Source organism: Kryptolebias marmoratus, linkage group LG16 (genome assembly GCF_001649575.2).
Source record: "Kryptolebias marmoratus isolate JLee-2015 linkage group LG16, ASM164957v2, whole genome shotgun sequence".
In the NCBI taxonomy this organism is placed as follows: Eukaryota; Metazoa; Chordata; class Actinopteri; order Cyprinodontiformes; family Rivulidae; genus Kryptolebias; species Kryptolebias marmoratus.
In genome coordinates, this window is record NC_051445.1 from 24,162,517 (window position 1) to 24,189,073 (window position 26,557).

Sequence of the window (26,557 nt, forward strand, 5' to 3'; positions counted from 1 at the left end):
TATCAGGGTGGGAATCTTTAGGTACTTCACAATTTGTTCTAATTATGATTCAAGGGGCTGTGATGCATTCTGATTATCTTGAAACTAAAGTGACTGGCTTATTTTACATAAACACAGATTAAAATATTTTCATGTCTAATAGTAGAGTGCATAACATGTCAGTAAACCCTACTGCAAGCTGCTAACCAACAGTTAGCACAGACTGTGATGTTGCGTTACTTTTAGCTTGGACGTTGGATCTCATCTGGGAAAGAGATCAGAATTTTCTGCTTCTGTGCGATAAAACTAGCAGCTGCCGATCCCACTAAAACCAGCTGGGAAGTATTGTGTACTTATGTGACCGGAAAACTGAGATGCAAACTGACAAATGTTAAAGTAAAGAGTTTCTTACTGAAGCTATCACCACCTTTTCTGTGCAAGTCAGCCATATTAGATTTTGAGGTCAGGGCTAATCAGAAATCCAAAAAAGATGGCTTCAAAAAAAAGTTTCCAAGTTAAAATTCAAACTTTGCGCGGTGTTACAGTTGACTTGGAGCTCCGAGAACAAACGAAACGCTCCGTAACTTAAAACCTAAAAGCGCCACAGAAAAGCTAATGTGATTAGTATTATGTAAATTTACAGACAAATCAAACGTTTCAAAGTAATTACTGAAGACAGCCATGTTATGATAACGGTAGTTATCGTTTACAGACAAAGATTCTCCATGGTTCAGTGAAGAAAAGATGATAAAGATGTGAAACCAGCTTCGCTGCGAAACAGTTCTACAGGAAGCTACGGTAAGTCTACAGGGACAAAAGGCATCGCACAGGAACAACTATGCTGACTCTTGAAAGTCCAGCACAACCGAATTTTCGACATTCGAAAATCGATTCCAAATCGTCCGCATCTGTGACGCCATGCATCTAAGAACTGCTGTGAAACTTTGAGAATGGGAGTTGGTTAAAGGTAGCAGCGATCCGCTTTGGTCCTAACTGAGTTTGGACTAGCCATTAGCTCATCACTCCCGCCTTTTCTTTTTCTCCAAACGCAGACCACTCAAAGAGTTATCTGCAACAGGTAAGATATTACCTGCTTGTAACAGTCACACCAGGTCAAAATATCCCTTTATTTTCATGTCATCTCCCAGTTAATTTATCAGTCTTACAGTTTGACTCAGACTTCAACTCGCAAGAAAAACCTTGATATTTATATATTTTTAAAAAGTAGTAGCTAGCCATACTTGACTTTTTTTTAAATCTAAGTGTCTGTTAAGTGAACTTCTGTTGCCTAAGTGGACTCAACAGATCAGATTTTTGTCGTGCGGCTGTTTTAAAGTCACAGAGTTGGTCCCTGAGCTGGTACCACAGCCTGTGTGTGTGTGTGTGTGTGTGTGTGTGTGTGTGTGTTTTGTGAGGAGGCTTTATGAAAGCGCTGAGCGGAACCGCAGCCACACCTGCAGCTCCAGCTCCTCTGGCTGCTCATGTTCCGCATGCGTCCCTCCTCCGGAGCTCACCGCCCGGGCATGGAAGCGTGCACGACGCTCCCCGGGCTCTCGGTGCGGCTCCACTCCGTGTTTTCCCCCCTGCTGTCCGCCTGATGCTGTCAATGAACATCCACAGCGTCCTCTCAGCAGCCCTCTACGTGTTTCCATCGCTCCGCCTCTTCTTTCCTCACTGGATTTTTTTTTTGGCTCCCTCTTTCCTCTCTATCTCTCTCTTTCTCTTCCCCTCTGTCATCCCCCCTCTCTCTCTCTCAGTCATTGCATCTATTTTTTGTGCATTTAAGAAATCTCCAAGAATTACCAAACTGGAGGAAGGCGAGCTAAACAGAGTGACAGAGGGGGGTTAAGGGACTCCAAAGGGAAGCTATAACCAGGACGGAGCGGGCATTTGTTGTTTTTTTTTCTTTCTTTTTCTAACTCCAACATGCGAGAGAAACCTCTCTAAAGGATGGCAGCGATGGGTTAGACAGGATTTAACATGACTGCAAAATAAAAGGCAAGACTTCTTCATTTAATCCACTGAATTGTATGCTGAAAACCCAGGATGGACAGAGGGCTGGAGTGCCCACCTATTCCAGTTTTTTTTCTGTTCTTTTAGCCTGCAACATCTTAAATTTTTATTTTGAATTTTCTGGCAGCCCGGTCGGCTGCACTGTTGTATGCTTGGTAACCCCAGCATGAGCCTCTTACAGCTGCAGGATGAGTCCCCTGATTAATATTTTTGGCGATTATTTCTGCAGCACACTGTAATATGTGCACGATACATTTAATGGAGGTGCTGCAAACCGGATTTGAGTTTGTTTTATATCCATCAACAAGCAAAAATGTTGCCCACGCTTCTGCTCGGTCAACATGTATTTATTGTGTCTTTTCTTTAATGTAGCCTCTGTGTGTGTAAGATGTCCGCTCCACACGGGCCCCGGGGCGGCCCTGGCCCTGCCGCCGCCGCCGCTGCCACAGCTCCCTCAGCGGCCGGCGCCATGCCGGAGCTGCCGGACCTCAGCCACCTCACCGAGGAGGAGAGGAAAATCATCCTCGGCGTCATGGAGCGACAGAAGAAGGAGGAAGCGAAGGAGCAGTCTATGTTAAAGTAAGGACAAGGCGGTGATAGTAACAGGGGGTGGGCTGTGTTGTTTTGTGTCTTGTCGCGGTAGCTACAGAGACACTCTCTGTCCTCCCTCCCCCTGACTCTCATTGAGGAACTGGTGGGTCATGTTGCCTCCCGAACCCGGAGCTTTGAGAGTGGTTGGCGGCAAACTGACTTGCAGCTTTCCCTCCACACTGAACCCTATTTATCATTATTAATAATATTAAGGTGCGACACATTTAACAAAATTCCCCACCCAGTTCCCGCACTTTGTTGTGACTGTAGCTTGTACTACAGTGGGCTGGGTTAGCAGCGACGGCCGCCATTTTCACGTAAAAGGCACGCCAAATTGCTTAACCTTTCCCCACGAACGTCACCGAGATTACACAATATGACACTGGAATGATTATTAAAGGTGTCCTTTGTGGTGGTGGCGCACGCGGCGTGTGTGTGTGCGTGTGAATTTACGTTAAAGTGTCAGCGCAGCCCCCCCCCCCCACACACACACACACACTCTTTCTCTTTCTCACCCTGACACCCACCCTCCTTCCCCGCTCCTCTTCTGTACAGATGTCGCTCGGAGCTGTTTCAGCACCGCGGAGCTGTCCGCTGGAAGCTCTCGCTTTTAAGGTGGACCGGGAGAGTTCCCGCCACCATCGCTTTCGCCTTTACTCTGGCGGCTACGAATCTGAAATATTACACTCGAATCATCTCGGTTTGACGATTTAAAGGCACGCCTATTACGCGCTATGTTCATCAGGGGATAATATGATTTGATCTAACGGTGAAAACAAGGCTAATGAGGAGGTGAAAAGATTTTAAGGTGGTGACCTTAAATGTCTCTATCCTGTTGATTTTCTTGTAATTTTTTTTTTCTTCTTGGATAAAAGGGTGCACGTGCTAGTTTGCTCACAACCCAGAAGCTAATGCATCTGGTTTCATTTAATTTCAGATATCTGAGAAGCTAATTGAATTGTTTCTCCTATTAGTAATGGTTTTCGTGGCCTGTTCCACTGAACATATACCATTAACTAAACTATAAGGTATTTCTTCCGCTATCGCTAGAAGAGATGCTTTCGAGCCTAGGCGCTACTGGAGAGAAAGTTGTGCAATCCCTGCCTCGTGCAGCTGCATGATAAACATGACTCATGTACTCTAAGACACAGCTACCTCAGCCGCTGCAGTAGACATGATGTGTGATTCATCCAGGCCTTCTTCTCCCCCCCCCTCCATCTCTCCTTCCATCCCAATACCAGCATAATTTCTTCCCATCTCTGTTTCTGAGGTAAATGGGATTGTCAGTTTTAGTCACTCTTTGCCCAGCAGTGATGTCCAAAACCCTGCTGTATCTGACAATAGGCAGGAGAAACTGTTTTTTGCAAAAGACATGACTTTTTAACACTATTAGGTAACAAGTTAGGTAGGTTTGAGAGATCAAAACGCCCTGTGTGTCACTTGAATCTTATTTGTGTATGAATCTGTTTTGTTGAGGTGTTCTGATTTAAACACAGGACTAATCTTTAGCTTAAAAGTAAAGTGTTTTTTTAAATTATTTTCCTAATGCACAATCACCATATTAGTTTAATGTGCTCTGTCTTTGCATAATGGTGAGTCATCATGAGTCATCGAAACAGTAAATCCCCACTTTCTTTACCTATGAATCACACGAGCATAACGTATCCCGAAGCGGCGTTAATATGCTCAGCCCTGCAATCAGTACAACTGCAGCAGATTAGGTTGTCATAGGAGGGTTTTTTGTTGTTGCAGCGTTTCAAGCAGTGTCAGAAACAAAACTCGTACGTCGCATCATCCAACCTTACATTACAACTCACGCAGTCCAATCCCACTGTGGCATTTCTGATCGGTGTCAGTTCGATCACTGACGTGTGGAGCTGAACAGAGGGAATCCTGGGAGGGATGGAGCAGAGAAGGAGAGCAGGGCCTCCAGCTGCAAGGCTTGCCAACATGCTGTCATCTCACTGGAGGTGCTACAGAGAGCGTGGATGGAAATCCAGCACTGCTGACTCGTGTGTAATTAGCTATGCTCTCTCTGAGTCTGCTCATTCTTGCTGCAGTGTGTGTGTGTGTGTCTGTGTGCATGTGGAGGATTTGCGGCACGACTAAAAAGCCAGTTTCCTCAAACCCATCAGACCGTCCTCTCTACATATCTACCTGTAAAGTAATGCCCATGAAACCATAAACCAGCAGGTGTTGTTTTAAATTTAGTTCATTATGTGTGACATTTCTAGCAACAAAAACATCCTGTCCACAATTAAGCACGGCTCCAGGTGCATTTGCTCTAAAACAAGAATCTGTTCTTGGCTTTGTCTCTTTTCAGTCCTTGTCAATAATAGTCATGAAACCCCGAATGTGCCCACCCACACTCTGTGGATCCTTCAGACTGGCAGCAGCTGTCTGTGACCCACTGAACGCCTGGAGCTCCACTTCTCCTTCCTTCATCAGTCTCCTCTTCTCCAGGGCTGCAGTAGTCCTTATCAATATTTCCAATCTTATGTATCGTCTCATTTCACACCTTCATCTTGTGTCACTTTGGCGGTGCATTCTGTTTTCCTGCTTTACTGTTACCCGTGTCATCAGGATATGATGCGAGCACACATTCCCATAGTGTCGCACCATGCAAAGGACATTAGCGACTTAGATTTGAATCTGACATTTACAAAAGCAGAAAGATTGAATGGCTTCTCCAAATAGAAGACCACATAACTTTTTAATAAATATCCCAGTTCTTTTTCCTTTTTAGGACAGTTTTGATCTCATAAATCCAGGGGTCCGAGTCCTGCTGAGGAACCTCCTGTGACAGAGCTAATTTTACAGTGAGTCTTGCAAAAAAGGATTTCCAGAAAGATGCAGGTGTTCCAGTGGTGTGAGGAGTCTGATCTCATGAAATCTGTTAGAAATCAAAGTATGTGTTGTGAATGACTCTCAGCTACTACTACAACAAATTTTAGCTCACTATTTGAAAAATTGACTGAGTTTTAGCCATTTTTGTAGTTGCTAATGTTCCTCAGCTGTGACAGCCATCTTGAATTGGGTTGACTCCTAAAGTTAATCAGTTGCAGAGGTACATCCAATGACTACTTTCTGTGAGTTTTGTTTAAAATCTACCCAGTGGTTCATGAGCTATTTTGCTAACAGACAGTCAAATGAACAGTTAATGGACAAACCGGGGCAAAAAACATTATCAACTGCCTTTTGCCTTCTGGCTATGTGCAATATTTGTTCAGTTTATATTAGCTATAAGGGTCCTTGCAGAATGGCAGTTTTACTTATGATGATCAAAAAGTGCATTTAAAGTTAAACTGGCAAAAATATCCTGGAGTTTGATAAGTTATCCGATCGTCTAAGGTGTAGACTTTGATCAATCAGCTATTCTTCATCTTAGTGAGTTGGTAGAGAACTGCAGCTCATGTTAGCCTACATGTTTGCAGCATTAGTAGATGGTGCTCTGTGTGAAATGTACTGACCTAGAATCAGCTGTAATTGACCACATCCCGTTCAGCCTCCTCATCTCTCAGCCTACAGCCTACAGGCGCTCTCTCCCACCTCACTCCTCCTGTCCTGGTCATTTATCTGATTGTGCTCCAGAGCCTCGTGTACCAGCTGGGGTCGGTGCTCTGGACAGGGCCCTGGAGGCTATGGGATCTTTACCCCTGTGAGAGAGGAGCCCCGGTGGAGTGCTGTGCACACACATTACAGCAGATATTCTTGTCCTACTGTACACATTAATACTTTTCTTTTTGCACTGAACAAACAACGCCATGTGGTTGAAAATCTGGGCTCTGGAAGTGACTTCAGAATGAGTTACTGCAGCTTGGCAGCAGCTGGTGTTTCACTGTGCTGAATAAAAACGTACTAATTCATTTCCTTGCCAAAATAAAACTCAAAAGTCAAGAATGTGATACACTTTGAGGCCAAATAACAAGCAGAAATAACAAAAACAGCCAGCCTGTGTGTGAGTAATTCATTGAAACAACATAAAAAACTAACTGCTGTCAAATTTTGACTACTTGTATCTGTGTAATGTAGTTTATACAAATAGTACCATGTCTGCAAATTGTTTGTCCAGCAGAGTGATTATAGTGAACCTTACGTAACCAGCTCAGGAGACACCTTTGTAGAAGGAGAGACCTTAAAGTGATGTAATGAGCCGAGGCAACGTTCCAAAGCTTTCCACTGGACAACATACTGTATACACTCACACTCTGTGCCTTCCTCTTGCTCCTTTAACTCACTCACCCATGCCATCCTAAGCAATGAGCAGATTCTGTCATGAGTGCCCCCCATCCCCCATCACTTTCCCCAAGGGAGACAGAGAGAGAAACAGAAAGTAAAGCAGAACGCATGGCAAATTAATCAAGTTCATTAAAGTAACCGCACGGTTTAGTGAAGGATGGCTGACATGTTGCCATGTACTTCCGCTGGATTGTCAAACCTCAGATTCAGGAGGAGCAATGTGGCTTTCATCCTGGCTGTGGAGCAGTGGTCCAGCTCTTTATCTTTGTGCAGTTGCTGAGGGGGTCATGGAGTTCAGCTGTTCAGCCTATTTCTGTTTTGTGGATTTGGAAAAGGCTTGTGACTGTGCATCCTGAGGCATTCTGTAAAGGGTGCTGTAGGAGTACTGGGTGCTGGGGCTACTTTTAAGGCCTGTCCGGTCCCTGTGAAACCGAATTAAGAACTGTGCCCGCATTCTTGGCACCCTTGNGAGGGAAGCCCAGGGCGCGCCCGGGTTCGCTGCCGTCGAGCCAGCTGTGGCACCCGGACCACCAGATCCAGGCTGGGGGTGGGGTGGGGTGGGGGGGGAATTCGCAGCTGAGTGTGAAGTGCGTAGGATGAAAGTCATTTCCTCTAAGTCTGAGGCCATGGTTCTCAGATGGTGAAAGGTGGAATGAACAAGATTCTGGATACAAGCGGCTCAAGTGTTACTGAGGAGAGGAATGTCGGGATTTCCCTCCTGAACTTGTCGCTTCCATGACCCGACCACTGCTTAGCAGAAAACAGTGGTGTAGATTCTCATTTATCCAGGACATGACAATCCTAAATGGTTAAATACAGTAGGTAGAAGGCAGGTGGACCTCTCTTGTTTTCAAGAACCAGGAGAAGAAATAAGAAAAGAAGTTCAGTTGCTTTCTCTGTATTTCCCAGCATAGGATAAGCAGCAGAAAATAGATGGATGGATGGATGAACCACTTACTGGTTCCAGTTATCAGGTTGCCTCTGACTGATTTCTTTGTAGCTACCGGCTGCATGGTGGCACCGTTAGTCAATAATGTTACCTTAAGGGAGAAGGTTTTGGGTTTGATTCCTGTCTGGGGCCTTTCTGTTTGTAGTTCACATGTTCTCCCTGTGCATGCATGGCTTTTCTCTGTGCACTCTGGTTTCCACTCTCAAATAAATAAAAAAATCATGTTAGATTAACTGCAGACTCTAAATTGGCCCTAGGTGTGAGTGCGAGCATGAATGGTTGCATAGTCCTGTGATGGACTGGTGACCTGTCCAGGGTGTCCCCTCCTTTTTTCCCCAACGACCCCACCAGCTTCCTGTGACCCTGCACAGGATCAAACCATAAATCCCTCAGCTCGCTGAAAGTGTCTTCACTGACTGTGATTTCTCAGTTTATTTTCTCGCTGTTACCAAAAAGAAACATAATAATCATACATGTTTTATCCTGTTTCCCATTACTGTCTGACTTCCACACCCTCTACGATGCACTGATCCAAAAGTCCAAATCTGGACATTGCATCTAAAAGATAGAACTGCAAAGCCAACGAAACTGTGCATGTCCTTTGGGTAGAGAAGCTACTGCACTCATGTGCCGCTCAAAGCAGCCCTGTCCTTTCTGTCGCTCCAGGCCTTACTATATTTTAAATTCCCTTCCCACTGTAACGTTTTAAATCCTGTTGCAAAAGGGGCTATTTTAAAATATGAAAAATTGACCCATTTGAGAAGACAAAGTTAAGGAAATTTCTGTGACTGTTGCTCTTCAGTCCTTCATAGTGGATATCAACAAAATATTTATCACCTGCAACCGAAAGGCCCAAAATGTCTGTGTTTGCATGTGTTCATCGGGGGAATTTTAATGAAACTTCCAGAAAGTAACCAATAAATGTACATCTACAACTGATTAACCTTTGGAGTCAATCCAATTCAAAATAGCTACCACAATTAAAAAAAAAATTATTAATGCCTGTACCTCAGTCAATTTTACAGATACTGATTTGAAATTTGGTGTGGTAGTAGCTGAGATTCATCACCAATACATATTCTGCACACTAACAGATTGCACAAAAAAAATCATGTTTTCATTTTGCCATTAGCTATTTGGACTCAACTCTGTCTGTTAGCAAAATATCTCATGGACCACTTAACAAATTGTATTGAAACCTTTAGAAAATAATCACTGGCTGTACCTCTACAACTAATTACATTTTTGAGCCAGTTCAATTCAAGATGGCTACCACAGCTAGCTGACATTAGAAAACATAAAATTGGTTATAATTCAGTTCATGTCACAGATATTGTGCTAAAATCTGGTTGTAGTTGAGAGTCATTGACAATGTATACGCCAACGAATAAACAAAGCCAAAAGTTACAACAAAATAATAGTTAGATGATGCAGCTGTGTTACATTTAAATAATGGTGGTATAAAATATCAGTCTTGACAAGTGGCCATTTTCAGGGTATGCGCTGCCACAAGCCAGCTCCTTCCAAATGACTGAACAAAACAACGTTTAACTCAGCAACTTTCAATAATGACCCGGGCGCAAAAAAAGGCCACTGGAAGTTAAGAAAAATGAATGAACGTTTCAGCTGGGTGGAGGTTAGGAGAAAGGAGAGGAAAGGAGAAGGGATGAGGAGGTGAGAGGAGCAGAGAGGACAGGAAAGGAGAAGAGAACATGCGAGGAGAGACACTGACGTCTGCGATCCTATCGGGCCTCGCAGCCGATATGACAGCCTCAGCTCGAGCAGCACCAGGTTCTATTGTCTCCCGGGATTTTATTTTAAACACCATCTGCATTTGTCAGCATTGCTTTCATTGTCTTCATGGATCTTATCCCTAAAGCAAAGTCTGAAGGTGTTTTCCTGCCTCTGGATGTGTTTGAAATGCCCTTGGTAAAACATCACCGTAAGGAAATATGAGAAATACTGCATGTTTTTCTTCCCAGTAATGTATATTAGGGTGCACTGTTACATAGGAGTCCTTCTTTACATTAATAACAGACTAATGGGCTCCCAAAGGGTGTTTCAGGAAGCAAAACAGACAGAAATGAAAGTAGCGTTCGCCTGGCACCTTGCATGCCTAATTTTTAATCAGAGATACTGCGCAATCAGCTACAGCTCAGATTATTATAGTTGTGGGCGACTCTCAGCTACCTTCACACCACATTTTAGTTCAATAGCTGCAAAACTGACAGTTATAGCCATTGTTGTGTTTGCTAAGGTTGATTAGCCACGATGGCCATCAGACATTACAGGTTGATGGATAAAACTACTTTTAAATAAACTCTGAAAAGACAGAATGTATTATCATTGCTCCTGACAGCATGGTTTCACAAATTAGGCTAAACACTGAGTCTGAGTTTTTGACCAATGAAAGTCTCTTAAAGGTCATTTCGAACAGCCGGTGCAAAACATTTTTTATCATTTGAGAAATGTTTTTTTCAATTAACAAGACTGGTATCAAAACAGGAACTACAGATGGCGATCCTTGCTCCTATTCACTCTCATTTCATCTGCTGTTAAAGGCTAAAGTCCACAAGAAGGAAAATCAAAACAAAACAAAAACAAAAAAAAACAAAAAAAACTGTACCTGGCAGCTAACTCAAACATGGTTCAGCTAGCAGCCGTTTTATGGCATCTTAAATAAATTTGTCTCCAAGATAACAAGAAATTATTGAGTTTTTTAATGGCACTTTGTGGAAAGTTATCCCAGGATACAACTTCATATATTTATACATTTATTGCTTAATAACTCTTAATAACCAGTTATTAGTTTGCCTCTGGTGAGAGCAAACCTATATATTTACAACTACAGTTGTGCATAAACTACAACTACAGAAATTGTAATTCCTTCAAAAAATGCAGTGTGAATGCTGAGTGTTGAATGACTTTGCTAAAATTTGTTGAATAACCCTAAACTGAGGTGTTAAAGGTAAATGAAGCCGAACACAAACTAAAGCTAAGCAGAACACTAGCTAAAAGTAGAAGGTCCAAACTGCTAGCTAATGCTAAAAGTAACAAAATGCTAGCTAAAGCTAAATGTAGCTAAAATTTGTTCAATAATCTGAAACTGAGATGTTAAAGCTAAAAGAAGCAGAACAGCCAAAAGTAGCTGAATGTTAGCCAAAAGGTAAAATTAGCGAAACACTAGGTAAAAGGAGCAAAATTCTAGCTACATGTAGCAAAACACTAGCTAAAAAAAGAAAAAGACTTACCAAAAGCTAAAGGAAAAAAAAAGGGTTAGCTAAAAGCTACAAGTAGCAAAGGGCTGGCTAAAAGCTAACCATAAGAAAAGTGTAACTGAAAGCTAAAAGTAGCAAAATGCTAGCTAAAAGCTTAAAGTAGCATAAGAGGACAAAAACGGAGAATGCTGAAGCGGATGTCAGAGAGAATAGTCGTTTCAAAGGAATTGAAAAGATCCTAATGTAATTCTATTAGTGTAAAAAAAAAAAAGTAAATACAGTTAAATATTTTGTAAACTTTGGAAGTTACAAAAACCAAAAGTTATAGAACCTATTTCTTGAATGAGCTGAACATTTTGATATATAATTGACTAAAATAGTATAAAGTGTGCAGAAGTAGTTAGACTGTAAAAAAGGTACAAAATAATAAAAAACAGGAAACCCTCAGCCTTCACACCTGTAATCCAAATGAATACTAACAGAAAAAGAGTAAAACTGAAGGAAAATAAGAGAAACTAAATGGCTTGCTAATTGTCCTCCCTCCGGATGCTTTTTTTCAGTGTGTGTGCTGATATATTTACTAGCGGTAGTTTACACAGGGCGCTGTAATCTCTCCTTCTCCCCCCCCCCGTGAGTGTTTGTCTAAGTTTTCCTCATTCAAGACTCATCTGGTCCGGGCAGGTGCAAGCCGGTGACTCAACCTCGTTTGTGCTGCCGAGCCGCCCCTCAGATATGCCTTTGTTTGGCTTAAATCTCTATCCAGGCTGTGCTTTTTTTTTTTTTTTTGATAAACAAACGTGACCGTCCTGTATTTGTCTACCGCACACACGGATGTGGTAAGATCGCAGAAACACACATTTGCTCTGCAGAGGCCTCTCAACAAGGGATTCATATTCATTATGTAATACGCGGTACAGTGATTCTGTTGGAGAACTGTACATTTGCTTATGCAAGGGCTGCTCACGTACATGTACTGCATACTTGCAGAAGATTTTCCTCTTTTGTGCTTGTTGGTCTGATCAGAAGGTTAGATGTTTAGCAGCGTTTCGCTGTATCGTACGTACAGCACGTAATGATTCTACTGTAAGTTGACAAAGGCAACCAGCTGAGATAAATAGGAAAGGGTAAAAAGCAGCTATTATTGTTGGTCACTAATGCAACCATGGCCCGTACTTGTCTATAAACCTAATATGGTGTTTGAACACCACTGTGTAACCTGTGCAGCATGCAGCTCACAGTGTCTGCTGAGGGCTGATGGTGTCTTTATCACTGCCTTCCATTCAGTGTTTAACAGTTTCAGAAGTCAAGTAAAGGCTTAGCATTCCTTGAAGCAAAGCATCTCGCCCTCTGCTTTTCATGCCGGTTTTAAACTATGATTATTTATGCTGAGAAACGACAGAGCTGTAGCCGCTTTAGTCAAACCTTGATGTTAGTCTTATGCACAGTCTCAGGCGGTATCGCCAGATGCCGCGCTCAGAGTATGTGTTGTAAATGACTCTCAGCTACTACCGCGTCAGGTCTGAGCTCTGTACCTTTAAAATCGACTGAGTTATAGCTACCTTTGTGTTGGGTGGTTTCAGTTACCTGCGGTGGCCATCTTAAACGGAATCAATTCCAAAAGATAATCAGTTGTAGATGTATGTACGTTGTTTTCTGAGAAGTTAATTAAAATCCATTCAGTGTTTTAAAACAAAATTTTGTGCAACGATTAGCACTTGGAGTGTATGTTGTGAATGACTCTCAACTATAACCACATCGGGTTTTAGCTCAATATCTGTAAAACTGTCTGAATTATAGCCAGTTTTGTGTTTTCTAAGGTCAGTTGGCTGTGGCAGCCATCATGAATTGGATTGGCTCCAAACCGTTAATCAGGTGTGGAGGTACAGGTGCTGGTCATAAAATTAGAATATCATGAAAAAGTAGATTGATTTCAGTAATTCCATTTAAAAAGTGAAACTTGTATATTATATTCATACATTACATACAAACTCATATATTTCAAATGTTTATTTCGTTTAATTTTGATGATTACAAATGACAACAAATGAAAATCTCAAATTCATCATATCAGAAAATTAGAATCTTGTGAAAAGGTTCAAAATTGATGGCACCTGGTACCACACTCCTGGTACCAGCACCTGTATAGTCATTGATAATTGCCTAAACATTTCATTAAAATCCATCTGGTGGTTCACGAGTTGACTTGTAATATTTATGGCAGAGTGTTAAACAATAATCCTATGCAATCTGTTAACAGTCAAAATATGTGTTAGGGATCAGTCTCAGCGACTACCACACTAAATCTTAGGTCAGTATCTGTAAAAATGACTGAGTTATAAACATTTTTGTGATTTTTCATGTCAGTTGGCTGTGCCAGCCATCTTGAATTAGGTTGACTCCAATTGTTAATCAGTTGGAGATGTGCATCCAATGATCACTTTCTGCAAAACTTCATTCAAATACATCCAGTGGTTTGTGGGGTATTTTGCTAACAGACACACAAACACATACAGACACGAGCAAAAAAACATTAGTCTGCCTCTGCCTTTCAGCGCCAGGCTCAGTTTGTGTATTATAATATCAACACTGAGCGTGAAAACAAAGAGGCATGCTTTTTCCATTCCTGTTAAGTGACACTGATCAGACGGGAAGCACACAGAGAGCTGATATTTTGATCCTGGGATTGGGTTTTTTTCAGCAGAAGTCTGATGGAGGATGTCCCGCTAATCCCTTAAAATCACTCATCCCACTGAGAGACTGCTAGCACCACCATGACAATGATGAAGATGATGATGACGACAACGATGGTGAGATGGCCTGGATGTGTGGTCGGAGCACATGGAAAAACAGCGGAAATGGACACAAAGAACTGTTCCTTTTATAAAACGGTCATTTTCAGAGTCGGGCATCAGCTGATGAGAACCGGAGGGGCGGGGTTTTAGCTGCTGTCAGCGAGCAGAGGCTGTTTGCCTTATCCCCGAGGGGGCGGCTGGATGACTGGTTGGCTATAAATCTGTGCAGAGAGGAGACTAATGCACGGGAATCCTTTCATTTGGGATTTTACGGAACAGAAGCCAGAGTCAAACACATTTTTCCACCATCTGACAGATGCTGAGAGCCATCGAGTTCAAGTTAATTGAAGTCATACTGTATTGTAGTCGCACATCTGTTCTTGTGACAAACGGGCTGATCTTTAAACTGAACGTGGCCCAGCCAGTGAGGAAAAACGACATGAGATCACCTATACTTTGGGCATCTAACATCATATGGCTTCAAGAGAAATAGCTATCACCCGCCGCCGAAGGTGAAGGCTGAGCGATAATGTCTGATTGTCTGTAACTTTAGCAAAATAATCTCATGAATCACTGAATGTTTGTGAACATTTCAAAAAGTTATCAATGGGTTGACATCTATATTATTTTTTAGAGTCAACTCAGTTTAAGGTGGCTGCTGTGGCAAATTGACCTAAGCAAACACAAAAATAGGTATAACTCCATCAGTTTTGCAGACACTAGGTAGGTAGGTTAGCAGCTGAGACTGATATGCAGCTTATACTCTGGGAGCTAACTGGTCAGACAAGATTTGCTTTTTAAACATTACCGTTAGCTGCTGGAATCAACACTAACTTTCTGTTAGCAAAATATCTCATGAACCCCTGAAAGGATTTTAATGAAACTTTAGAAAACTAATCATTTGATTGACATCTACAACTGATTAACTTTTGGACTCAACCCAATTCAAGATGGCCGCCACAATGAACTGTCCCTGGAAAACACAAATGTGGCTATAACTTAGCCGATTTTACATATATTGAGCTATAATTTGGTGTGGCAGTTGCTGGGCGTCCTCCTCAACATATACTTTGAGTGCAACACATTGCATGACATCGTTGCCTAAAACCTTGACATTAACTGATGGGAGTCAACCATCTTGTCTGTTAGCAGCATATCTCATGAACCGCCAGATGGATTTTAATAAAACTCTCAGAAAAGAATTATTGGATGTACATCTACAATCTTTGGAGTCAACCCAAATCAAGATGGTCGCCACAGCTAACTGACCTTAGTCTCCACAAAAATATTCATAACTCAGTGAATTTTAAAAATATTGAGCTAAACCTTGGTGTGGTGAAATGAATTCCTTCAAGCAATGCCAGGCCTTTAATTTACCCAAGTTGTTGGCTTTATCTGATTACCCGGCTCTGTGCTACAGTATGTGTAGTTAAGTCATGTGAGCTCATGCTAACGTCCTGTATGATGAAATGGGACAGAGAGGACTCGAGCGAGCGGGGCCAACAATAGGCGGCGTATCAGTTACCTCGCTATTGTTAGCTATGGCTGTGCTATTATTATGGCCCTCATTGTGAGACACTTGGCTGCAGTTTTAATACAGAAGACCTGCTGCTCCAAGCCAAAAAAACAACATCATGATGTGTATCTGTTTAAACACGTCAAATATTTTTTGAAATTTATTGTTTAAACAGTGGGATTATGATATTTTTTTCTAATATCACAAGGTTTTAAATGTTATTCTGAAGCACGTCACTTTTTCCAAGTCTTGTTTCTGTAGTTATTAAAGGAAGACATGCGTTTTGCATCTGTTTGTTAGCAAAATATCTCATAAACCACTGGTCATATTTTGTTGAAACCATCCAAAACTTGGATGAATCTATTATGGCTTCCACTGCTAATCAGCATCAGCCAACAAAAATGTCAGTAACTCAGTTAATTTGACAGATATTGAGCTAAAGTTTGATGTGGTAGTAGCTGAGAATCACTGAAAACACTCACAGTACTACGTAAGGCTATAGAGCTACACTGAAAAGCTCCGTTCAGTTGTAGATTGGTCCTACGTGGAGGTTAAAAGCTGTGCTGGGTCTTGAGTTTCGACAGTTTTCCCAGAGGGCCCAATGAGCCGTGCAGGGGAGGAGCTGTGACATTTGTGTGGGACAGTGTCAGCTGCCAAGAAAGCGCTGATTGCAGACATAATAAAATGTGTCCGAGTCAGGTCGAATAAAGTGGGCTGACAGGGGAAGCAAACGGTCGTTCGCCTACGAAGAAAGACACAGTGGCACACACACAATTACTAGTGCAAACATGTACATATGTGCAAGAACACAAACATGGTGTGTCACTGCTTCTGACTAAACGTGCCTCATAGTGTTGATACAGTTTCTACTGTGGGATGAACTGGCTGCAAAATGAATATTTTACATATGCTTCTTGTAGGGCGCTTGCATAAAATTACACGTGTGAACGTGTAGGCTGCTGGGCGATTAACTGACTCTTTGCCATTTGGAAATCTCTCATGGAGGGGAGATATAGGACATCTTAATTGAATCCCGGCAGGTAATCTAAGGAAACAGATGGATTTTAGTTATATTTGGCAGCAGATTAGCTACTTCCTGTCGCTCAGAAGAACCTGTTGTTGCTAGCTCCTGTGTGACGATCTGAATATTAGTTCTTAGTCGGGAGGTCTGGTTTGTGTGCGGTTAGATTGCCTAATCTGATGAGTGTGTCCTATAAATTCAATCCTATCTCTGCTTTCTAAGGCCCAGCTGCAGTTGCAAGCCAAGCCCTCAACACAGCGACTCGTGGCTTCTTGTTGCCCCTGCTGCCCTGCCTATCGCAACATGCCAGCGCCCATTGCCCGAGCAAGTTATTCTGTGCTCCTTATCCCCTCTGACGTGCAGAGAAAATGTTAAGTAGCACTTCTCCTGACATTTATTGAAGAGACTGAATGAACAGGTGTCTTGAGAACTAATCATCTATCATAAATTGAGATGTTATTTTTGGCACATCTCTACTTTTCTTAGAGATTTTCAGGGAAGTAATGTGCAGTAGGTGTTGTACAATAGAAGGGTTTCTCTCTTATTTCACCTGCGAGGGTGATAGACATTGTCATGATTAGTGTGTGAGATTCCTTATGGAACTGGCTAAGGTAGTAACACACTACGGAGAGGTCCTGTGGTACTACAACCCCAATTCCAAAGAATTTGGGACAATATGTAAAATGTAAATTAAAACATCCATCAGTTTTCTTTACCAGAGTTCACTGTATGAGAGGTAGGGTACACCCTGGACAGGTCCATCACAGTAAATTTAATTAGAATCCAATATTTTGGAAATCTCATAAGGCCATATTTTATTCACAATGGAACAAAGTAAACATATCAAACGTCAAAACAAAAAAAATTGTACCATTTTTTTTGGGAAAAAGTAAGGTAATTTTGAATTTGATGGCAGCAAGACATCTCAAAAAAATGGGGACGGGGCAACAAACGGCTGTAAAAGTAAGTGGTATGAATAAGAAACAGCTGGAGCAGCATTTTACAACTAATTAGGTTAATTGGCAACATGTCAGTAAGGACTGGGGATGAAAAGAGCATTTCAGAGAGGCTGATGCCTGTGATTTTTAGGCCCTCAAGGGCCCCTGAATTAAAAACAGATCTGATTCTGTTCTGGACAGGAACACTTCCACAGGTCATTGTCTGTAAACACAGTTCACTGTTCCATCTATAACTTTCATTTGTGGATGGGACAATCGTCTTTGCTCTGTCATGCAAAGAAGAAGCCTTATGTGAACACCATCCAAAAATGTCTTACATTTACAAACTTATTGTTAAAACAAAAGGGGATGTTTCACAGTGGGAAACATGGCTCTGTTTCCACTTCTTCGAGAAACGTTGCTGACATAAAGGTACCTTATTTTCTAAAAATGTTACAATTTCACACAGTTTACTATGTTCCATTGTGAATAAAATATGGGTTCATTAAATGTGCAAACCATTGAACTTTAGTTTAATGTACAATTTACACAATGGCCTAACTTTTACAAATAGGGTTATATATTGAGCCCGTAGTTTAGAGTTTCTGTTAGACTCAACAGTAGTGATATTTCTGCTTCTGCTCATGATGTGGTGTATTAGGTCAAAGTGCCACTGTTTGGACATATTTACACCACAAACATATTAATTTGCTTGGTTCGCCGTCAAAAGGACAGTTGTTTCCAAATAACCTGCTGAAATTGGAAAAAAAAACAAAAATGCAAACAAATGAAAATGATCCAACAGATAACTGATATAACCAAATAAACATTAGTTAACCCCCCAGTGGATTAGATACAGATGACTAAAACATTACAGAGAAAATTTATGCTCAATGGTCACAATACAGCAAGTGTATTTAATATTTCATTAAGTTTTTCATACTTACAATCAGGGTTTACAGGTTTAAGACTGGTGCAGAAAGCAGCAACACCACTGGTTCAAGTACAAAGTTTTCTCTGCCTCGTAGTGATTTCAGACAGGCTCACCACTGACTGTCTGGGATGGTGTTAATGATGTATGTACAGTAGTTGGTATTTACCCACTGAGCCAGATTACTCCCTTATGATCCAATTATCCCTTGGTCTGATGTGGACTCCCAGGGCCTGCAGGGTCACTGCTTGGCCTCATCGCTGATTTTCTGCCCCAGTGTTGATGCCAAGATGAGACTGCATCTCATGTTGTCTAAAAACTGTCAACCACTGGGGGAATATGCTATTCTTAAGTCATTATAGGAGCGAATTGTAGCGTGTCTGCAGGGACACATTGGTAGTTCTTACTGCACTCTGTGAAAATGTTCTGAATGCAAAGGATCCAGATTAAGAGAATGCAGATCTGGGTGCACAGTGAGCCGTGTTTATGACAATTCAACAAGCCTTCTTTAAAAGCTGTTTCAAGCACATTTCCCCACTTGTGCGTATGATCATATCTTTATCATCACTAACTGTCCTGTTGAAGTTTTGATGATATTTTAAAAAGCTCAGAGCAGCAGTCTTCTGAAAGACAGGACAGGGCAGAACTACATGTAGGTGTTTGGACAAATTAGTGGCCTTTGAAATGGGAAGGTGATTTAACTGGAAAACAAGAAAGACAATGAACATGACATTTCTGACTGAAAAGATAAAGATCCAGCAGGCTACGGCAGCAACAAACCTGGATCATAAATCTATCTTGTCTAGCAACATTGTTAGAAATAGTCTCATAATTATCTCATAATTAAAAAAAGGTGTTATCCTTCTGATGAGTTCTTGTCATGTGGCCAAAGCTTTATTATTGGTTTCTGCCAAAGGTGAAGATGGAGCAACCCGCGCACGCATGCGCGAATGTGTGTGTATGTTTGTTTGTTTGTCTATACTGTTAACAAAGCATCTCATGAGCCACTGAACAAATTTTAACAGACTTTTAAAAAAGTAATCATTAGATCATCTACATCGACAACCGCTTAACTTTTGGAGTCAACTCCATTCAAGATGGCCGCCCCAGCTATTCGACTGTTAATTTTTTGCATTCAGTCACATTTTCATAAACACTATTTGCTGTTCTTGTGTCAAAATTCAAGTCCTAATCACAAGTTTGTTTGTTGTTAGATTTCTTTCTGCTAGCAGGTATTTATTTATTTATTTATATATATCAACCACCGGTAAAATACTGTTCAAAGTCATGACATCTAAACAAAGTTTGAAACACAATAAATTGCTCTATTGGAAGCTTGCATAGTCATCTGATAATACATGCTATTTCTTAGAAAAGATGCACATTATTGTTTTTTTTCCAAAAAGACATCTACAGTTTCTGTGTTTGTTATGGTTTTAACTACTATTACTATTACTGGCCTAGTGTGCTACATTAGCTGTTCCTTGACCTGCTCTGGTGTTAGTGACATGTTGCCAACCTTGTTAGATGTGGCAGAATGTGATGATTCAGGGCTTGTTGTACAGCTGTCACCTTAATGCATTGTCTTTCACACAATATGCTAAAGGAAGGACAGCTTATCAGTGAGCCAATAATGTTCTGTTCAGAATAAGTAACAGTACATGTTAAGTATTTTAGGATTTCTTCCAAACATTTCTTTACCCCGGCTTACAGTCACGGGGAAAAGAAAGTCCACCTTATTTCAGTTTTAGGGTTTTATGTATCAGGACACGATAAACACGATCTGGTCTTTACTGGGTTTGAAGGTTTCTCAGATCGAACCACAAGTAAACAAAAGCACACACCAGATTTTACCATTATTTATTAAACAAAAACAAAGACAAAATGGGACAAGTTGTGTGAGGAAAACGGCATCTGCCTCATGATTCAGCGGCTTATAGAACCTCCTTTAGCAGCAATAACTCTCAGTAGTAGTTTTCTGTCTGACTTTACTGCCATCTCCTGTGGTTGTGGAGCAATTTTGACCCATTCTTCTTTGGAATGTTGCTTGAGTTCATTGAGATTTGCAGACATTGGTTTCTGCTCAGCCCTCTGAAGGTCCCAGCACAAAATTTCGATCAGGTTGAGATCTGGACTTTGACTGGACCATTACCACACTTTGAATTTTTTCCTTTTTCAGTCATTCTGTTGTAGATCAGCTGCTGTGTTTGGCATCCTTACCCTGTGTCATAACCCCGTTTGGTCCAACCTTCAGCTGTTAGACAGATGGCCTCACATTTGACTTTAATAACCTTTGATCTACAGAGGAGTTCATGGTTGACTCAATGACTGTAAGTTGCCCAGGTGCTGTGGCTGCAAAACCAGCCCAAACCATCAGCCCTCCACCACTGTGCTTGACAGTTGGTATAAAGTGTTTGTGCTGATTTGCTGTGTTTGCTTCTCTCCTAACATGGTGCTGTGCATTATGGGTAAACATCTCTACTTTGTCCTTATCTGTCCAAGGGACAATATACCAGAAGTCTTGTGGTTCGTTCAGATGCAACTGCTTGTGGTGCCATGTTCTATTGTGTTCATGTCTTTCTTCTACAACCCATTCCTACAAACCACTCCGCCCTGTCATGAACTTTAACCTTTAACCTGCTAACCGAGGCCTGTAGCCTGGAGCTCGTGGGTTTTTTGCAGTTTCTCTAAGCATTAAACAGCTGTCTTAAATGTTTTCCACTGGTGAATAATCTTTCTTTTTGGAGAATGATGGACTCTAAATTGTTTGAAACTGACCTTTACCATTCCCAGACTGATGGGCAGCAACAGTTGCTTCTCTAAGGTCATTTCTGATGTCTTTCCTTCTTGGCGTAGTGTTAACACACACCTGTTTCCTCCACAGCAGCCAGCCTAACTCCTGCTTTCAGAGAGGTGGTCCCACAGATGATGATCAGTTAATCAATACATTTGATCAGCAGCACATGGCTGCCAGTATTTTTCTTAAATCCTTAGGAAAAAGCAAGGGTGGAGTTTTGTTTAATAAATAATGACTTGTACGAATCTGTAGTGTGTTTTTGAAGTTAGATTCGAATAATTTTCGAACCTGTTAAAGACCAGATCATTTTTGCTATCAAATGGAAAGACGAACTTTCTTTTTCCTTCAACTATTTAACAGAAACATCTTCAAGACGACTCTACCTAATTAAATTTAAGTCTAATTAAAATCTCCAGGTCCTTGAGATAATTTGGTGTGTAATTGTTGTGATGTCTGTGCATAAGCACATGCATAAACTCAGTTACCTCAGTGAAATCGGCTAAAATATCACAGGAAAAGGACAGCAGACATACCTGTAACCAGAACAGGATGTGGCATCTGTAGTTTGGTTTGTCTCTGTTTGATAATGGGCAGAAAAAAACTTTTACAGCAATCTACGTTTTTAGGTTATTGCTGTAACCGGTGTAACAGATGTGTGCAATCACATCAGTGTGAATTTTAACATAATAAATTATTATCCTCAAACCTTAGCAGAACTGCTTGGAGTTTTAACTCTCAAGTAATTTAAACTAAATCACCAAAAACACATAGGCAAAACCTTAACATTTGGCATTAAAACCCGTTTGATCTGTCCTTTTGCAGAGCTGTTAAGCTTTGAAAGATGCTATTTACTTTTCAGTTGCTGTTAAACGACAAGAAAAAATAAGCAACATATTCTCTGATGGCATAAACCACAACAGCCTATTATGTATTGAGGAATAAAGGCCTCACATTCCTCGAAGGTTTGCATATTACACACCTCCTTTCATGCCAGAGAGTTTTAGATCGTCTTATGATAAGAAAGGATGGAGACGTTGTCATTTTGTTCAAAACTTGTTGATGTGACATTGCAAGATTTTGTGTAATGTGGAAGTGCTTGAGGTTTGTGTTGGAGATGACTCTCAGCTACTACCACAGCAAATTTTAGCTCAACGTCTGAGTTATAGACATTTTTGTGTCGGCCAAGGTCAATTATCTGCGGCAACCATTTTTAACGAGGTCTATTGGGTTGTAGCTGTACATCCATGGGGCTGCGGTGGCTTGGTGGTCAGTGCCACAGACTTGTAATCCTGAGGCTGCTGCATCAAGCCCAGGTTGTGGCAGGAAGGGCATCCAGTGTAAGACAATTGCCAAATCGTTTGTGTAAGTTTGCTCGCTGTGGCAACCCCTGAAGAAGGGAGTGGCCAAAAGAACTTACTGTAGATGTACATACAATGATTACTTTGAGAGAAACCATCTCAAATCTGACAAGTGTTTCACAAGATGTTTTAGGCAAAGATGTTGTGGTCAGGGTTTGTGTTGGGAATGACTCTGCTACTACCGCGCCTAGTTTGAGCTCAATATCTGTAAAATTGGCTGAGTTAAAACCATTTTTGTGTCTCCTAAAATTGATTAGCTGTGGCAGCCTACTTGAATGGGGTTGACTCCAAATGTTAATCAGTTGTAGATGCACATCCAGTGCTAACTCTCTGAGTGTTTCATCAAAATCTATTGTGGTTCACAAGATATTTTGCTAACGCTACAGACAAATGAACACACACACAGAGGCATAAACATTATTGCCTTTTTACCTTCAGGCAATAATTATCTTTAAAAACTACCCAAACAGTCAGTTTGCAACATTTTCCTTTTTTTTTTTCCTGTTTGTCCTTTACAAATGACACTGCATCTCTGTAGAAGTTAAACCAACATGGCCTGAAATGAACCTCCTTCCCAAAGCATAAAGGAATGCAGCTCCTGGAAGCAGCACATCTGTCCACTAGAGAGCAGTGCAGCATTAGTCATTGTCAGACCTCGGTTCAAAGTCACTAAAAGGTAGAAACCAAATAATGCTTCAATGTAACAGCATGATGTGACAAATTAAAACTAAAAACTTTTATCCCAACATAAAAAGAGCAAACAGTAGCATAGTAAATTTGTAGCAGGGTTATTTTTTATTTTTCTATTCTGGTTGTCATTGTAGATCCAGGGATGCAGGTTGCAGATTAAAGAGATGGAAAACTGAGACTATATCAGCTCCGCAGGTCTTCTCAGCAGCCAGGATACCAAATACGTCACTTGTGACATTTTACACTCCCTCATTTTACAGCCCCATGTCAAATAATACACAGCAGACTCACTCGCTCGCTCACTCACACGCGCATATGACGACCACAGCCCATACAGGGATGAGTGGAAGCGCAGACGTACGCTCACACACACAAACACTGTGTTCGGCAGCCGTCCAGGTAGGCTGGCAGGCAGCGGGGTCCATCAGATAAATATGAGGCTTGTAATGCGACCACAGAGACGGGGCTGATGGGATCAATAAAGAACGGCGCTGCAGGTCATCGGGAGAACACAGCCAGAGGATAAATATGGACTGGCTCATCGGGAAACAGAGCAGCGAGACTGACGGGTACACACGACTACACCTTCTCGCATGTGTTCTGTCTGCGATCGGACACAGATCAGGCTGATTTCTTGCTCTGCTGCTGTGCTCTACCGAAGGATGCTAGAACGTTTCATGTTCTGATGAGCCTCCGCTTCCGCCTCAGTATATTTTCACAAGCTGCAGTGCTTGGATTAGTCTATTATGATTGACCATGATGACACGCTGTTCGGAGTAGATTCTTCTTGTTTTTTTGTTTTGAAGTTTGTGTTAGCTACTTTTATTTCCAGTAAGCTGTAGGTTATAAAAGCTGGTAACTTATTCTAGGAGGAGCTTTAGTTTTCTGAAAGTTTCCCAAGCAGACTGTAAATTACTGCAACAGCCCTTTTCTGCAGACTTCAGATTTTTATCATGTAATCTGATGACAGTAGTGCCAAATGAATATGTCGTAAGGGCTTTGAAAAATTTTTTATGACTCGTTTTGTTTGTTCTAATCTTTTTGCCAATGTCTCTGTGTGTATGTGTTTGTTTGTCTGAGTTATCTAAGTATCTCATGAACCAGTGAACAGATTTTACTGAAACTCTCAGTAAATAACCAGTGGATCTTCATCTAGTTAACTTTTGGCGTCAACCACATTCAATATGGCTGCCACAAGTAGGTCACTTTGGCAAACATAAAAATGTCTATACCACAGTCAATTTTACAGCTATAGTTTTAAGATTAGGTATAGTAGTAGCTGGGAGTCATGCCCAGCTTATACTCTGAGCGCTAACTGATCACACAAGATCTGTTTTTAAAACGTTGTAGCGAACTACTGAAGTCAACTTTCTCTGCTAGCAAAATATCTCAGGAACCACTGAACAGATTTGTAAAATACTTTCATGAAGTAATTATTGGATGTACATGTACAGCTGACTAACTTTGTGAGTCAATCTGGTTAAAGATTTAGGTAAAAAATCTGAGCTCTACATGTTGTGCATGATTTTTGCTGAAAACGTTGGCATTAACTGTTGGCATTAACCCTGTTTGTCTGTTATCAACATATCTCATGAACAAGTGGATGGATTTTAGTGAAACTCTCATTAAGAAATCAATAGATTTACATCTACAACTCATTAACATTTGGAGTCAATTTATTTTAAGATGACGGCTACAGCTAACTGACCTTAGCCTATACGAAAATAGCTACAACTTGATCAAAGTCACAAATATTGAGGTACAGTTTGATGTGGCAGTAGCTGAGAGTCATGACCAATACATCCTCTGAGCCTTAGCACATTTTGTAAGATTTTGCAATATGACATGAGACTGTAGTTAATGTTATTTACAAGGTTGGATCAAAATGGCTGTAACTTTGTCCCTTCTCATCAAAAAGAGGATCTTAGTTTATAATTCTGACATGAGAGGAATTCTAGGCCTTTTGTTTTTCTTACATTATTTTTTTTTTAAATAAGTTGGAATGAAGAGGTGAAATAATGATAATTGCATTATTACGGTAAACTTTAAACGTTGGCGTAAAGTGTGGGACTTGTAAATAAGAAAGATGTCCTTTTCCATGTGCTAAAGGAAGTATTGCTGCTGTATTTTGGTCAGAACATTTGCTGTCTCACAGCTATATAAAGTCATCTAAGTGATTAGAATAAGTGGTGATCAGGTGTTTGGGGTTGTGCTGTGGGTTTCTCATCTGCAACCTGTCTCTGTTTAGCTTGAAGTGACATTTGCTGCCAAACTAGGAGAGAGTGGCTGACGTATCAGCTTTGGTGTCAGATGGTGCACAGATGCATGCATGAGACATGCAAGACGGTCATGTGGGCACTGCTGTGTGTGTGTGTTTGACTCTTTGCTGCTTAGGTTATCTTAAGAACCATATTTCAGGTTGCAAAATAATTCTGCATAGAAAATCAAGAAACCAGTGGTTTGAGATTTCAAAATAGATTTCCTTTTTAAATACAAGCTTATATAATATGTCATTGTTGCAAAAAATATTATAGATGTTTTGTTTGTGTACTGTTTTTGATCATTTAAAGTGATAGTTTAGTTTTTTAAATTTTGAGGAAAAGTTATGAACATGTAATATCTTACTTGTAGTTAGCTCTTTGAACAACCTTAATTTGGAGAAATAAGAGTTCAGTTCTGACCATATTGACAAGCTAACGGCTAGTCCGAACAGCACCAAAACCAAAATGGATTGCATCCAACTTAAAACTCTATTCTCAAACATTTCATAGTGGTTCACATGAATTCTGTTTTTACAAACCTTTACACCAGTGGTGTCCAATCCTGGTCCTCGAGGCCCCTATCCTACATCTTTTAGATATTTTTCTGCTTCATCACACCTGATTTGAATGCATGAGTGATTAACAGGCTTCTGCAGGACTTGAGGACATGCTGAAGAGGTAATTCAACTACTGAATCAGATGTGCTGGAGCAGGAAAACAACTAAAACATGCAGGGTAGTGGGCCTCGATTGGACACCACTGCTTTACACTGTCATCTATTTTACATGAAATGATTATTCAGGCAGAAATATTGTGATTTTCCTACTAGAAGTGCCCCTAGGCTGCTCCAGATATGCTACAGCTAGCTACTGCTATTTGTGCTTGCTAATAATCATGGAAACTTATGTAATTATTTCATGTTACGCCCTATCTAGTGGTGGCCAGGACGTAACACGATGGTGATCCATCATCTGCACAACTCAAGCAGCCACAAGGAGTTGAGGAATTATCAAAAAAAATTGTGATGTTTTTACACATGCTTTTTAACTTACAAGATTTAGTTTCTACTGCCTCCAGGGTGAACTATGGACAAAAAAAACACAACCCAAACTTTCACAATTTTATGCACTTACCTATATACGAAAATAAAATGAACCAAAAGACAATTTTTTCACTTCCATAACTAACAAAACAGGAGAAAAGGATTTCAAAACATGGCAGACCACCCCAACTCCTACAACAATATTTACAAAGTCACTAGTTG

The 26,557-nt window shown here is 40.9% G+C and overlaps 1 protein-coding gene across 41 annotated transcripts in view; it reads left to right on the top strand.

Annotated features, from left to right (window-relative positions):
- Positions 1–1,662: 1,662 nt before the first annotated feature.
- rims2a (regulating synaptic membrane exocytosis 2a) overlaps positions 1,663–26,557 on the top strand; it is a 159,977-nt gene continuing 135,082 nt past the window's right edge. For 9 of the 41 annotated variants that reach the window (XM_037980257.1, XM_037980251.1, XM_037980254.1 and 6 more), the window contains exons 1-2: positions 1,664–1,977; positions 2,365–2,571. In XM_037980257.1, the coding sequence (XP_037836185.1) occupies positions 2,381–2,571 (191 nt within the window). In that variant the 5' untranslated portion in view covers positions 1,664–1,977; positions 2,365–2,380. Of the gene's footprint in view, positions 1,978–2,364; positions 2,572–26,557 lie in introns of all 41 variants that reach the window. The other 32 variants (XM_037980253.1, XM_037980269.1, XM_017413151.3 and 29 more) reach the window with 6 other exon arrangements.